This window comes from Diabrotica undecimpunctata, chromosome 7, assembly GCF_040954645.1.
Source record: "Diabrotica undecimpunctata isolate CICGRU chromosome 7, icDiaUnde3, whole genome shotgun sequence".
Lineage (NCBI taxonomy): Eukaryota > Metazoa > Arthropoda > Insecta > Coleoptera > Chrysomelidae > Diabrotica > Diabrotica undecimpunctata.
In genome coordinates, this window is record NC_092809.1 from 127,060,417 (window position 1) to 127,077,607 (window position 17,191).

The 17,191-nt window shown below is 33.5% G+C and overlaps 1 protein-coding gene across 1 annotated transcript in view; it reads right to left on the reverse strand.

The window, feature by feature from the left end:
* sif (guanine nucleotide exchange factor still life) overlaps positions 1-17,191 on the reverse strand; it is a 303,831-nt gene that overhangs the window by 244,047 nt on the left and 42,593 nt on the right. The window contains exon 2 of the mRNA XM_072539215.1: positions 15,223-15,354. Within this exon, the coding sequence (XP_072395316.1) occupies positions 15,223-15,354 (132 nt within the window). The remainder of the gene's footprint in view (positions 1-15,222; positions 15,355-17,191) is intronic.

Below are 17,191 nucleotides of genomic sequence, written 5' to 3' on the forward strand. Positions count from 1 at the left end.
CTTGTAGATTCTAATTTTTCTATCTGTGCGCATATACGGATTTGACCAGACTATCTCCCGCAGACATCCCGACAATGCGGATGCTCTGTTGATCTGACTCCTTAGGTCCTTTACTGGGTCATGTCTGCTTGATATATCTATGCCCAGATATCTGAATTGCATCACCTGTTCTATGGGGTTGTTCTCAACCACTAACTTACATCTGAGCGAATCTTTTGCTATTGTCATACATTTAGTTTTGTATAACATATAGAAGGTGGAAATGGTCATATTAAGTTGGCGGCTTATTTGAAAGAACTGAAAGAGCTGTCTTTAAAGATCATCTTCTGATTCGGCAATAATTGCTGCATCATCTGCGTAACACACCATACCAATTCTTTTGTTGCCCATTCTGTATCCGAGATTGAGAGATGTTACTTTGTTTATAATTTTGCCCATGAGTAGATTAAACAAGAAGGGGCTTAAACTGTCGCTTTGTCTAATTCTTCCCGGTATTAGAATATTTTCAGTGAATTGGTCTCCTGCTCTAACTTTGGTTACATTGTTGTTATTTAGGTTATGGACTATCTTTGTTATGTTGGTCGGCGTTTTATTTTTTATTAATATATTTAGAATGTATCCCAGGCAAACCCTGTCAAACGCCTTCGTCAGATCAATGAAGCAAATATACGCTAGCATGCCGAACTCTATAGCTTTTTCTTTTATTTGTTTTATGATAAAAACTGCATCTGTTATAGACCGCCCCCTTGTAAAACCTTGTTGTTCTTCAGCATTAGTGATTTGCCTTTCCAATTTGTCCTTCAGAATACTTGTGAAAAGTTTTATCGTTGTATTAAAGAGGTTTATTCCTCTGTAATTTTGTGGGCAAGTTTTTTGTCCTTTTTTAAATATGGGGATCGTGATGCTCTTATGCTATTTCTCTGGTGTTTCTGTGTCGTTTAAGATTTTGTTAAATAGTTGTGACAGTTTATTTGCAAGTTTAGGGCCTCCATATTTTAAGAGTTCATTGGGGAGACCATCTGTTCCAGGTGATTTTCTGTCTTTTAGCTTTCTGATTTTTGCTTCTACCTCTTCGTCATTGATTGTAGCATTTATATCTGCTTCGTATTCGTTTACATTCAGCGTTTCTTCAGCATCATATAGTTCCTTAAAATGCTGTTGCCATGTCTCTATAGGTACTCCCTTGGTCTGCACGAACTCGTTAACTGGTTTTTTTCTGCTCCGAAGCATTTTCCATACTTTCTTTTGGGCACCATGTAGGTCGTAGTCCATGTCGCTGGTGAATTTAGCCCAATGTTCTCTTTTGATTGATTTTATTCTTGAGTTTACTTCGTTTTTTACTTGGACATATACTGCGAGAGCTTCTTCCGATTGTGCGCTTTTATATCTCAGGTAGCATTTGCGTTTTACTTCAGAGAGTTCTTTTACCTCTTCACAAAACCACGGTTTGCTGTGGATTATCGCCCTCGTGTTAATTTTCCGCTTTCCAATTGCTTCTTCTGCTGCTTGGTTGATGCATTTCCTGATTTTTTGCAAAGTATCTTCTACTCCCCATTCTGGTTATAACTCGATCTTTTTTAGTTTGCTGGTAATCCTGTTCTCATAAAGGAATTTTGTACTCTCTGTTTCTAGCGACTCTATATTGTGTTTTTCTATAAGCATTTGGGGTTTTCTGTTTCGTTGCGGATGTTTTAGTAGCATCTTGCATAAGACAAGGTTGTGATCAGTCCCCAGGTTAGCAGATGTTAGGGCTCCGACATCAAGTACTTGTGACGGTGTTATCACTCGATTTGTGACTATAAAATCTATCATTAATCGCTAGCCTCGATTATTGTTAAAGATGTATTCATGTTGGTCTTTATAAGGATAGTATATGTTGTTGATTTTCATTTCATATCTAGCGCAAAAGTCTAATAGTGCTTCGCCGTGTTCATTTATTATTTCTTTGTTGTACTTTTGTTTTATACCTGGTATGACATCGTTTCCGAACGGTACATTAAGATCCCCGAATACGATAATTTTGTGTTTAGCATTTATGTTATTTACGGTGTTTTGTAGTTGCTGATAGAAATTTTCAGTTTCTGCTGTGGGCTTAGATATATCTGGGGCATATGTGCTTATCAGGTGTGTTGTGATGTTACGGATTTTTATAGATATTCTTAATAACCTATCGTTGATGTATTCGATATCTTCGATGCTTTGTGTGTATTTATCGTGCAGCAAAATTCCGACTCCTGAATGTGCTCTTTCTTGTTTAGCTTTTCCGCTGTATATGAGTGTAAACTCTCCATATTTTGATGTTCCTTGGCATTTTTCCTTTGTTTCGGAGACTGCCCAGATGTCAATATTCTGTTTCTTCATTTCTATTATGATCTCCTGGTCTCTTCCCTTCCACGACGTTATGTTCCAGCACGCGATTTGTGTGATGGGGTGTTAAGTTTTTCGCTTACTAATTCGTTTTTCCATTGTCATAGAGCGTGTCGTCATCTGATAGTTCCGTCCGGTATCCGAAGCTGTATCTTCAGTTCTGTGAGCCAGTATGGATTCTTTACCCCAGGTAGGTGGCTAACCTCACCTTAGCGACCCTCCTTCTTTATCCGGGCTTGGGACCAGCAGTGTCATCCAATGAGTTACTCAATCCACTCATCAGACAACTCAGGCGGAGTTAAAATAATTAAAAATAATTTAACAAGTTCCGAAAATATAGTTCCGTGGAAAAGTCAAGTGATCTGCAAATGCAGAGAATATTAAGATTAAGATTTTTATAATAAACTAAGAAAGCTCAAGGAAGGCTTCATTTAATAGACAGTCATATTTTGTTACCAGAGAGAGATTATTATTTATTTACATGTATATTATTTTATTTAAATAATCCTGCAAAGAGAAGAGTAAAGACCATTAGAAAAAGGTAATATTTTTTTGTTTCTTTCTAAATTTATTACCGTATAAATAAAAAATGCAATCGCAGAAGATTAAAAACTTTTATAGTGATAACCTTAAAAAGGAAAACATACAGAACATTAAGTTGTGTGTTTTCCAGTAAGAATAGAACCGAAAGAACGGAACAAGATGAATAACCGCATACTTTCCATTTCATACACCGCAACCGTAGTGTAATTATTTCGGGAGGAGAAACTCTTTTTTGCCAAAAAAGAAGTGATCCGCTCGTTGCACACAGCCCAAGCCAGCAACAGCAAATTTATGAAAGAAGAGAATGAACTTCAATAAATTTTCTCATGTTCGTTTTATATGGCAGCAAAGTAAACAAGTTCGGAACAAATTGTTTCTTTGGGAGTGAAATACAATGCGTTGTTTATTAAATGCGCTCATCCGAGCCAAAAGAAAAACAAAAAGTGGTGTTGCGCCCCCAAATCTCGCATCTTCTTTGCTTTATTACTTCTGTGCGGAAATTATGACGAAAATGTTAGCAGGAGAGCAATTGCAATTTGTAATTTTAATATACCTATTATTCACATATTCATATTTAGGGTCTCTTTGCGATGCTTCTTATTGTCTTTGTATAAAATGAAACGATTTATTTTTTGCTAGAAAATTACTCGCTTTTGTGAACAAAGACACACATTTTTCCAACTGGTTTTAAAGAACTTTTCTTTTCCTTTGAGTATACTATTAGTCAGATAATAAAACTGTGACAACTCTTTTTAAATTAGAATTTGATCAGCCTTATTTTAGAAATACACGATAATATCGGTTTGTCGAGAATATTTCCGTCAAGTTTATAATTATAATCGTTATTTTCTTGCTCATGCTCACGCATTTTTATAAGCTAATATAAATAACAGCTCAACATGGAAATTGACTTTTAAATCACGAGAAAGTCAGCTTTTCACTTATTTTTTAAGCTACTAGATGTCTTTAAAACCTTTAGAAAAGGCATATCCGCATTGACATTATGGACATCGTTGGGAGACTTGGTACAAAAGTGTGAAAATGTAAAAAAATAGAAAGAAATGAAGAATAATGAATAAATATAAGAATTAGCTAGTTCTTAATGAAAAAGAACGGAATCTAAAATGTTTAAAAAAGGTATAAAAATATTTATAATAGAAGATTATAATTTAAGAGGAGTAGTAATAAACGATTTTCACATGTTACCTAAAGGAGGACGTGTATAAAAATGTAAAGAAATACTGTAACTAAAACGGATTAAGGAGAGATGTTAAGAAATCTGTGAAGAGATGCGATAACTACCAAAGGAATAAGCACTCAATCATGACCAAAGAACCAATGACTATCACATCTACAATCCCCACCGTATTTGATCCAAGATTAATACGCCTGGTAGGCTTATTAACGTGGATGATTATATATATATATATATATATATATATATATATATATATATATATACATATATATACACTCATGGACAAAAATATCGAATATTTTGGAATTTTTCAAAATAAATTCTGGTCAAGCAAGTCGTTGATTGTAAAATAGAGTTTATTTTAACAATGTTTAATGAACAATTTTAAGTTTTTATGCGAAGAAAATTGTGAAGAAAATAAATGTATAATATTAGGTAAATAAGGTTATTTTACTCTAAACTTAAATGATAATTTAAATTGCTTAAACAACTGGTTTAAATTGAAAGAAGTGCATGATCAGTAACGAGTATTCCCCCCTCTAGCTCTTCTTACTGCTTGCATCTTTTTCAGCATACTTGCAAGTAAATTTTGGACATATCCTTGGAAAATTGCATTCCATTCATCCTGTGCAGCAAGCCGAAGCTGCTCTATCGTATTTGGAACGGGATTTCTTTGTCGTATGCTGCGTTTTAGGTGATCCCACATGTGCTCTATTGGATTTAAATCAGGGCTAGACAGTGGCCAATCCAATCTTCGAATTTGGACCTCATCATGTGGTCGAGTATTTTTATGCATTAACGTGAATCTTTCATATCCAATGTAACCAACATATGACAAAACATAATCTTGCAGGATGTTTTAAACGTAAGAACCACCAGACATCCATTAAATTACTTCCACAAGTGCGGTACGTACCTCTCAACTAATACCTTCCCAAAGAATTATGCCATCAACTCCTAAACTAACGGTCTGGGCGACACGGCAGCTGGCGAATCGTTCTCCAACTCTTCTGTAAACGTAGTTTTGACCATCTGACTTCCATAATAGTATTCTGGACTCAGTGAAAAGAACATTTTTCCAGTTGTCGATATTCCACTTAATATGTGTTAACGTTAAATGTGTCAATAGCAATTAAAGTAAATTGTATACTCACGCTTAATCAAGCCGAATGCTGAAAATATTTATATTCCACTATGCATCAACAATTTACCCATATAAATTACCATCTTTCTTGTACTCATTGCGTTGAGTAAGGACGATGAATATACGAAAATGGTTGCGTTTCGATTTAATTTGAGTCTCTTACCACTCCCTAACACGTGTTTCTGGGTCTACCACTGGGTAGACCCAGAACGACACTCTGGATTCTTCCCAAAGTTTTTGGAAACGCCTAGTTGTTTGTAAATTTTGTTATGTAATTGACCTAGACTCCAAAGTAGTACTCAAAAGTAAACCTCCAGTTCTAAACAATAACCAAACAAACTAGAACATATTTCGATGTACACTTACAGAACAAATACCAATGTACTAACCACTTAAAACAGAAATACAAATTGGAAACGCATTACAACCTCTTACTACTTCCATACAAAAGGGAGGATGGAGTGTTCTTCTGCTAAACAAACAATATAGAAGAAAAGCATAAATTGTTTTCTAACCATACAAAAAAAAACTAGGAGAAGGTGGCAAAACACACACGCGTCTATGGACAAAGTAAACCTAAACAGAATTACCAAAAGACTTAAAAATATGTTAAAGGAAGAAAGAGAGCAGTCGTCGTTCAAAGATACAAACTATTCTTTATGGAAAGCGACGAAAAAAGTAAAAAAGCCACAACACGCCTTACTTCTTTTAAAAAATGCCAAAGGTAAATGGACAAGAACAGATACAAAGAAATCCGAGATATTCGCAAAACATATTTCGAAACTATTTAGTTCATTTACTAGAGTAGTGACCTAAGAGCACGAAAAACCACTTTGTTCTTTTCTTGACGCTCTATATCAAATGTAACTACCGATTTCCCAATTTAAGATTAAAGAAGTAAAACAGATAAAAAGAATGAGATACAACCCAATAAGGTGCCCGAATACAACCTCACTACGGCTAAGGTCCTTCAAGAACTAACCCATGATTGCTACAGAATAATCACTATAATTTTCAATGCTATGTTGAGACTGCCCCACCTTCATGTGCAATGGAAAGTGGCACAGATTATACTCATTCAAAAACCTGGTGAAGATCCAAAATATGTCAACTCGTACCAACCAATTACTCTGCTTCCAGTAATTTCTTTTAATTTTGAAAAAAAAAAATTAAACCAATATTGGACAAAAAGGATCTTATACCTGACCATTAATTCGGATTTCGCAACCAACACGCTACAATACAACAAGTTCACAGATTATACACAAGAATAAAAACTAATCTCAAAAACAAGTAATACTGTAATGCAGCCTTTTTGGAAGCCTCCCAAGCTTTTGACAAGATGTGGCACACAGGACTACTGTACAAGTTAAAGAAAAACCTGCCATACACTTACTTCAAACTGCTTAAATCAAGGCTTACAGAAAGAAGATATCTGTACGGTATAGTAAAGCCTATACAAAACTCTACCCCATCCTCTCTGGTAAACCTCAGGGTAGTGTACTCGGACCGATCCTGTACATGATATATACGACTGATTTACCAACAAGCAATAGAGTAAGCTTGCAACATTTGCAGATGATACTGCTTTCCAAAAATCTTATAGTAATCCAGCAATAGCATCAGAGATACAGCAACTACATCTAAAGAAAACTAATCAATGGTTTAAACTACGAAGAATTAAAGTAAATTCCTCAACATCTACACATATTACATTTACTCTAAGTAGAGGTATATTATTATATCCACAAGTTGATGATGTAAAATATCTAGGCATTTATCTAGACAAACGATTAACACAGACCAAACATATATGAACGAAAATAATACAACTAGGAATTTTATACAAAAAACTTTACTAAATTCTGGTAAAAAGCTCACATCTATCGATCGACAACCCGCTGCTGATATAAAAAATAATAATAAAACCCGTTTGGTCTTATGGTTCGTAGCTGTGGGGATCAGCGAGCAAATCTAATGATTTGAAAATACAAAGATTTGATCTAAAACTCTAAGAAAAACCAAAGTGGTGTTATGTGTATGTCATATCCATAATGATGCCTTACATAGAAATCTGCAGGTATTAACAGTCTCTGAAGAGTGTACAAGAATTTCTGAACAATATCAAAACATATTGCTCGTGCATCCTAACACCCTGGCCTACAATCTTTTTAACAACCAACAAGCAAAGAGATGGAAGCAATATGTTCCTTTTGATCTACCAAACCGATCATGACAGTGCTACAGTAGTGGAAGCTACACCTTCAACAGCGCCCGGCCATTGTGATCTGTGCCGATTTTAGTGTTCGTGTTTGCGTATCTGTGTATGTGCGCTACCCATCGGTGAACAAGACAATATTTGTGTTCTGATGCTTTGGTCACTGGATCTTACATCTCTCTGACATTGTATAGATAACAATTTTACTTATTATTTTTATTGTGACGCGGATTGTAAAAAATATAAAGTTGTTGTTACACCAAAACATTCAAATTAGGCAATATTCTGTGGAAATGAAAAAACATTGTGGTTTTACATTTTGTTTTATTGTTTGTTTTAACCTTTGAAATAAATGATTTTAAAAGTTATTTAAAGCATATCAAGTTAAAATTGGAAAAAATAAATTTCTATTTACATATCACAGTACAACTTCTCCAAAGCTAAGCCTGTCAATACTACTTTCGGAATCATAATTTAAACTTTAAAGAGCTTCTGAGACTTTCCGAGAATTTTCTAGACGTTTTTCACTCTGGATTCTTTCCAAAGTTTTTGGGAACGCCTAGTTGTTTGTAAATTTTGTTGGGGATTAAAGCCGTGGTATCGGTAAATTGAAATGATGTTACTAAAACCTGCCGAGAATTTGAGATGGAATTTTATTGGATAAAACCGCAAAGTTGAAAATGAAAATGAATTGCGTAAACGGTGGGATGTGGTTTTTTTTTAAAATTACGGATTTATTTTACATTACCTTTAGGAAAGATAAAAAGAGAATTTTTTATTAGCAAAGCTTGGAATCGAGGTACCATAAAGATTATTTAACATTGTTTATGGTTTTTGAAGCTATGTTGTGAAGGATATTTATATTTGTAAATTTTAAATACGTTTTGAAAGTAAAGTTGTTTGTTACAATTTCTAAAAATATCTAATTTTATCCGTTTTGGTCAATCTACTCATCATTTAGCATTCTCATTTCCGCCAAATGTATATGTAGTTCCCTACATCATAGATGATGCATCACGTTTAGCGTTCATTATATAAAAATTTAAAAAAAAATGTGTAATTGAACATAGTGTTGTTTATCTCTTAACAACTTTTTTTAAATATTGTGACATTGCATGTTAAGATCTCTACGAAATAAACAAGACAAACACATTAAACAGCCTATACTATTATTTTATTAGAAACAAATATTATAATCCACAAGGAAACTAAGTTCCTGTAGTTGGCTGTATACCATATATTAAAAAAATTTTAATAAAATTCTTTATAAAAAGGTATATAAAAACCCAATCGCGCTATGTTAAATAGACAAAACGTTTTCGTAATAAATATTCCATCATCAGTGTCCTAAAAAAGTATTTAACCACTTAATTAAAAAGAACATGAAATAATTTAAATTTTGACTAAGGTTAATGTAAAATGTGGTTAATACTTACAGGTTAATACATGGATGTAGCCACTAAATATGGGGGTAAAAACCCTTTAAAAATTACTAATTGAAATTTAGTTTACACTATTTCTTGTATAAAATTAAGATGGTAAAGTTACCGTTGGATTGATAGCATGGCGACATATGACTCTACAGTAAGTTGCAAGTCCTGAGACGGTATGTCTACAGGACTTTATGAAAGCAACTGATTGAAATGACAATCTTGACAGGTTATGACGGAAGTTGTAACAGAGCAGTCAGTGTAACTGTATGTGTCTATTTAAGACAGAAGCCAACGTTATTTAAAATTGTGAAAGTTAAAATAAAAATAAAACAATTATAACAGTATCAACCATCAATGTTGTTGTTTTAAATTATGTATGTGAGATGAAATTGCGGTGAGAAAATTATGTGATTATAGTTAAGCAACCAACTATACAAGTGTCAAGTGGTGTGGTGAAAAAGATTCTAATACAAGGCCCTTTATGTTTCAGTTGGTTACTGGTACCTGGAAAATGGAAACTAGACACAGGTGGAAAGTTGGGTTCTTGAAAAAGTATAGGGATTAATATATTTAATATGTGAGAATGTTAATGAGCGAATGAATTAAAACTTTTGTAATATAAAGTTCATGTAAAATTTGACTCACTCAATTATATAAGGCCCTGTATGTCAAAAAGCAACATTTGGTACCTGGTAAATGTAAAACTTCTTTAGTTACAAGTTCATAAATATAAATATCTGATTAAGTATTAACAGACTGAGTGATGTAGTTATATTTTGTGTGTTGACAAATATATGAAATGGACAAAATATGAAATGGTCTATTTAACATAGCCCGACTGGGTTTTTATCATCGAGCAAAAAGACAAAAGAGGGAATGTAAAGGTAGTGGGGGCAAAAATTTTGTTAGACAGGAAGTGCCATCTTGAGAGGCCAAATTAAACAAGGAAAGAGAGTCTTTCCTTGTTTAAGAAATCAAATTTAGTTGGGTTATGTTATTATTTGTCCCAACTGTCACATGAAATCTTATTTATATTGAAGTTTTTTAACAATTGTTTCACATTTTAGACTGTTATCGTTAATATTTAATTAAAATTTTCTCGTCTAAGACACATTCTGAAAACTATTTTATAGCTACTGTTAATAAAAGTGTCGGAAAATTTAAATTTGGCGCATTCGCATTTCCGGATATGTCCACCATCAGAGGCCACTTTTTTGGTCGCCTTTTCATAACGATTAGAGTCCCTCTTTTGTCTTTTTGCTCGATGGTTTTTATATACCTTTTTATAAAGGATTTTATTAAAATTTTTTTAAATACTATAATGTTATAATAATTAAGTAAAATTATAGACGACAAGTCTCAAAATTGTTAAGGAGGCTCCATATCATCTTCATCTTCTTGGGGGCAATCGTTTGTGGCTATATCGCTATGTGTTAAATTTTGATTAAATGCATGACAAACCGACGGAACAAAAGTCAATAGATTACTAAGACTTGATTTAATTGGGCTGAAAACGTTACTTGCTGTCTTCGATACCTCATGAAGTCCATCTCATACATATTTTTATTATCGAAATCGGTCTTATAAAGGAGCTTTCCAATGTGTTTTTGTTGGACTTGTAGGAAAACACATATTAACAGTAGAACAGGCTCTTTGTTAACATTCTTTTTTCTACTTAAAATAGGAGGATTAGATGACAGTTTCTTATCGAACAGCGTTTTTAAAATTTGCAAGTTCCATATTGTGCACTGTGTATTTACCTGATGTTTGCTTAACTAGCTGTTGACAATCCAATGGTGTTAAAATGGCCAAATTGGAGAGTTTCTTTTTTTTTTCTCTCGAACAAAGAATGAACACTATCTGCTTCCATATGTGTTTGCACTTTCAGTAAAAACTTTTGAGTGATCGTCTTTATTTGAGGGTACGTATGCAGCATCCAAAAATAGCACATTATAATATTTATGTTTTTATTTTGTCTATAGCAGTAATTGGTCCAAAGAGTGATGTCCTCTACTTGACTACCTGGAATTGTATTGTCAGCCCATTTCAAAGCTCACGAAGCAATTTCATTTGCACCACGGACCCCTTTCGATTCGTCCCACATTATACATCATACAGGGTTTCTCATTATATTTTGACTCTCACTTATTTCCTTAATTTCGGGAATACAAAAAAAAAGTTTTAAATAAAAGTTGTATTATTTTATCTGTACCGACCAACAGTGTAGCAACAGACCAAATTTTATATAAAGGGAGTATACAATAAAATGCCAATAAAATGCATCTTCAATATTTCAAATGGGACACCCTGTATTTTTTATAGTTTTGAGTAGCCCTGCATGTTCTGATTACAAATATATAACATAGTGTAGCATTAGTTTTGTTCTATAATGGCGTATGGTACTAAGAAAAAAATATATTTAGAAAGTCAACAAAATTAATGACTTACAATACTACATTTAAGATTACAATAGACGCTTAAAGTGCCCTCCATTGTTATCAATGCACAAGTAATATCTTAGTCTCAAATTATCGTGTTATTATGACCATTTAAATTTTCAATTTCCGCGCGAACTTATGCCGTGATAGTGTTAATATTTGTATTTGAATCAAAATACACTTTTTCTTTTAAAAACCCCCATAAAAAGCTATCACATGTTGTTAAGTCCTGACTATTTGGTGGCCATGTAATGGTACCCTTATTGCCGATCCACACATTAAATTGATTATTTAAATGTTCTTAAACGGCTACGACATTATGTGGCGGTGCCCCCTCTTGTTGCCATAATATGCATGATATATGCATAATATGCATAAATATAGTATGATATTATCATACTATTTAATTGATTTTGTGTATAATTTTGATTTAATAACTCATCCACTTCTGTAATGACTGTGTCCAAATATGATTCCCCAGTTAATTTATAATCATAAAACAATGGTCCAACTATTTTGTTTTGAAATATTCCGCACCACACATTTATTGATTTTCTTCCTGACTTTTTTATTTGCTTAATTTTTTTTCTATTATTTTTCTGTTCCCACGAATACCTATTTCTTCTATTAAAAATGCCTGAAGTTGAAAAATTTGATTCATCTGTCCATAAAATGTTATAAAAATAATTAGGATCATTGTTAAAATTTGTAAGCATGTCTTGACAGAACTGTAAACGCTTTCTCCTAAGAATATCGGTAAGTTCTTGTACCGGTAATATTTTGTACGGCTTATAGTTGTGCTTTTTTTAGTTATAGTTGTGAATTTTCTTAAATAAAAATGTTATTATGGATTTAATCTATTATTTAAGTATTTAATTTTTACCTTCAAAGTAAAGCAAAGTATTAAGATCCTCATCATCATTTCCTACGATAGTACGTTTCTTCCGTTCAAACATTTTTTCATTTATGACACGACGATAATTATATAAAAATGTATTTGCAGAAGGAGTCTGTCGATCTGAATAAATCAGCCTATATTCTCTTCTTGCCGCTTGCTTGTTTTTATTATTTTTTTGTTTAAATTAAGTGTATATCTACTTTTTCATCATCAGTATAACCCATTTCGGTATGAGGACTGACAGTTTATAATAAATTAATAATTGTTTCATTTTGAAATGTCAATTGCATAGCCACCTATGGTTACCCTTTTGTAGTACCATATGCCAATATAGAACAAAACTAATGCTACACAATGCTATATATTGGTAATCAGGAAATGCAGGGCTACTCAAAACTATAAAAAAATACAGGGTGTCTCATTTGAAATATTGAAGATGCATTTTATTGGGCACTCCCTGTATACAAAATTTGGTCTGTTGCTACATTGTTGGTCGGTACAGATAAAATAATACAACTTTTATTTGAAACTTTTTTTGTATTCCTAAAATTAATTAAAATAAGTGGGGGGCCAAAATATAATGAGAAACCCGGTACAGGAGAATCACTGACATCATATAATGAAAATTTAATGTTCAAAGTGTTTTTTTTGCAGAAACTAATATAGTTGTTTGTTAGTGGTAAAGGCAAACATTTTTGCAAATCACCAGATAGTACTTTGTGTTTTGGTGACTCTTTAGGCATTATAAAGTTCACTTGTTTTAAGTTATACCGAGTTTTAGATTCAATTAGGTAAGTATCATGATCAGCATGTACACTGGTTAGTTCATCTGCAGTAAGATCAATTGAGCGGTGGATATACTGCACGTATCGCAAGTGTCTAATTCAGGTGGTTTAAACCTCAACTTGAAGTCTTTTTTAAAAACATCTGCGTACAACTACTTTTTTGCTCTTAGTTTTGTATCCAAATGTCTTTACTTGCATTCATCAATGTACAGTTGATACATCTTTTCTATTGTAAGTACTTTACCCAGATAATTTCTCTTGCTCCTTTCTCTGGAATAATGACTCTCGTACTTTGGGAAGGAGTTGATACGTTGATGTTTTCGGTGGGAGTTTTATTGATTGGCGTGTGTCTACCTCTTTGATCAGCTTTTATTAAACCTCCTGGTTAAATTTTTTTTAACATTTTCACTACTACTAAATTAGATATACAATAACTTACCGGTAGGTGTTGTTTCATTAGGAATATTACATGACAGTAATTGTAGTATTCTTTTCCCACGAGAGTTCGGATCCATTTTGCAATTATTAAACAACGGATGTATTGTACACTTTTAATATAACTTTTAACAATCTAACACTATTGCGAACTAAATAAAATGGTTACAATTATTTTAATTCATGACAACTTCACCAGGTACCAGGGTACGTAACCCTATGTCCAGATGGTAAATAACACGGCACACATTTAGTAGAGGTAAACAACACCAAGTCCACATGGTGTTGTTTACCTCTGACTGGAAGTGGACTTGGTGTTTATTAAAAAGTCGGTAACTTGCCGTAAAATATGTATGAGATATAATATATTACAATTAATATATTATCTATATTCAGACTTTATTATATATTTTTGTAATGTATTTATTATTCACTGACAGTGTACCGATCTCCCAACTATGGATAGAAATGGGTAACTTGAAAATAAACCCAATTCTTATTAACGCCACTCAAAAATATTACGAACAAAACTTTGCGAGAATTAAAATGGGACAAGAAATCACCTATCCTTTTCAAACAACAAAAGGACTACGACAAGGCTGCTGTCTGTCACCCACCTTATTTAAAATCTATTTGGACAGATCCTTAGTGAAATGGGTAAAAAAATGTAGAAACATGGGAATAACGGTGGAAGAAAACAAGCTATATACACTTTTCTTTGCGGATGACCAGGTAGTAATTGCCGAAGACAGCTACGATCTTAGCTATATGGTAAGAAAACTGCAAGAAGAATATGAGGTGGCAGGTCTAAACATGAATATGACAAAATGTGAATATCTCTCAGTGGGAACAGATGAAATATGTGACCTAGTCTTGGAAGACGACAAAATCAAAGGCGTGCAATCCTGCAAATATTTGGGGGTCATTTTCAACAAGAAGGGAAATAGCGCAGATGAAATCAGGGAAAGAATAAACAAGGGCAGAGCAGCGACCCGTGCCTTAAACTCTCTTCTCTGGCAAAAAACAATTCGACGAGAAACCAAAAAACACATTTACGGTAGTATAGTTCAAAGTATTACACTTTACGGTTCGGAAGTATGGGACGTCACCAAAGCTAATAAAAACAAACATGACGACAGAAATGGATTATCTGAGACGAAGCTGCGGTAGATCGAAACTGGAGAGAGTTAGAAACGAACAAATAAGAAACGAAATGAAAATGGAGAGAAATATCAATGATGACATAGAAAGAAAACAATTAATCTGGTTCGGACATGTTAAAAGAATGCCAGAGTACAGATGGCCTAGGAGAGTACTGGAATGGATCCCTCCTGAAAGAAGAAAGAGAGAACGACCACGGAGAAGTTGGCGCAACGATATTGATGAAGCAATGGCGGCAAGAGACTTAGAGGAGGCAACTGCATATGACAGAAAAAGATGGAAATTGGGGGCGGAGAAGCGGCGACAGCCGTAATAAATCCGTTATTATATATATATATATATATATATATATATATATATATATATATATATATATATATATATATATATATATATTTATTATTCACCGCATTACTCACATTAGCCACTACCAAATCCTTACATATATAGTCCCAATTATTAAATATTTTCCTTACGCAATTTATTAAGTAAATCGTATCTGTTTTTATGGAGTATATCGATTCTCCAACAGGCTATTTGCTTGTTTTACATATGTATTTACATTTACTCCAAACCAAAAATTACTAAACTAGAACACTTACCGTCTCTATGGCTTTTTCTAGTCTAAATATTTCTTCCTGTAGGAGATGCAGCGTTCCCGTTTTCCCTCGATGCCTCGCAAAAGCTGCAGCGCAAGCACTGTGAATGCTGTTTACCCAATTCTCCAGTTCCACCTGAAAATCAACGATGATTACGTAAGTTTGAGAGGTTTATTGTGTTACATTCCGAAGTGTTGCAGTTATGGGTTTCCCTGTTTGCTTTAAAATGGAGTATCGATTGTGCTAAATCAAATTATTTCAAAACGTGTTTTTAAATAACAAACACAGTGTTACATCGAAATATATATATATATATATATATATATATATATATATATATATATATAATGAAACTTTTAAAAGTAAAAAGTTTTTATTACAATAGTTAATAACTATAGTAGTTAATTTTCACTTGGCAAATTTCCATTGCAAACATCAAAAGTCATTCATCCTACCTAAATATTACATTTAAAAAAGCAAAACCTTTTTTTCGGTTATATCCTGAACTAGTTATTTTAGAATTAGACAAAGGTGGTTCTAGAGAGATCTAACTTCGTCAATTCAAACATCTTTTAATAACTTAGAAGGCTAGACTCCGAAAATCAGCTTACGACGGAAGAGGCAAAAGGTTTAGTTATCTGTAATGCATATTTTGCGTGTATATGAGCCACAATAACCAAAGCAGAGACAAAATGGGTCAGACCATCACCGTCGATGACTTTAACTTTGAGCACGTTAGAGAATTCAAGTATCTTGGAACAACAATAACTGAAGACAACAACGGGTCACAGGAAATGAACAATAGGATCCAGGCCGGCAACAGATGTCTTTTTGCCCTCCAAAACCTTATAAAATCCAAACAACTAACAAGACGTACGAAGATACAGGTCTATAAAACAACCATACGATCCGTTGTGATGTATGGAAGCGAAACGTGGACGATAACAAAGGCAAACGAAGAGAGACTATGTGTTTGGGAAAGAAAAATCCTAGGGAAGATCTTTGGCCCTGTGCTGGATGAAGCATCAGGACAATATAGGATAAGAACTAACAAAGAGCTCGAAGAACTTTACCCAGAGGCCAACATCATAAAAGAAATAAAGTCTAGAAGACTCCAATGGGCAGGACACCTCAGAAGACATTCTGACGAACGAAAAATAAAACTGGTGTGGGAGGAAGTCCCAACTGGAAGGAGACCACGTGGACGTCGGTGGACTCTCTCCGGTGGCGAGATAATATAGCAGGAGACCTAAGCACTATGGCCATGGAGAATTGGATGGAGGTTGCTCAAGACAGAAAACAGTGGAGGCATGTTGTCGTTGCCTATTATTTTCAAACTTATATTATAATAAAATTGTCATCTAATATACTACAAAATGATTTTTAAGATAGAGCAGGTTTCAATATTAAAGACACTTTCTTCTTCGTAACTAATGTGAGAAGTTTAGTTCTACATGATAACTATGTACTGATTTCTCTAGATGTAGTTTCGCTGTTAACTATTCCAGAACATTTGGTATACTCGATAATACGGTTTAAGTGGAAATTTATTGAAGATCAGACAAGGTTGTCCAAAGAAAATTTCTTAAATATAATAAAATTTATTTTTTAATACACGTATTTTTTTTTAATAATATCTTTTACCGTCAAATTTTTGGAACGCCCGTGGATAGACATGTCAGTATGACTTTAGCTCTGATCGTTTTATATCATTTAATAGCAGAAGTTGTCCCTACTCTGTCCTTCCTTTCCTATACAAATATTTTGGGTCCCACAAGATTATATACACACAAAGTTAAAAGTTTTTAATTCAATCAACAAAAACATACAATTTACTGTTGAAATGGAGAAGGACAATAGTGTACATTTCTAGATACCAAAGTCATCCGCAAATCTAATAATTATATCTGTGGTGTTAAGAAAAAGGGGGATGAGTCAAAAAAATTCAAAAATGAGTTATTTGCTAAAATAT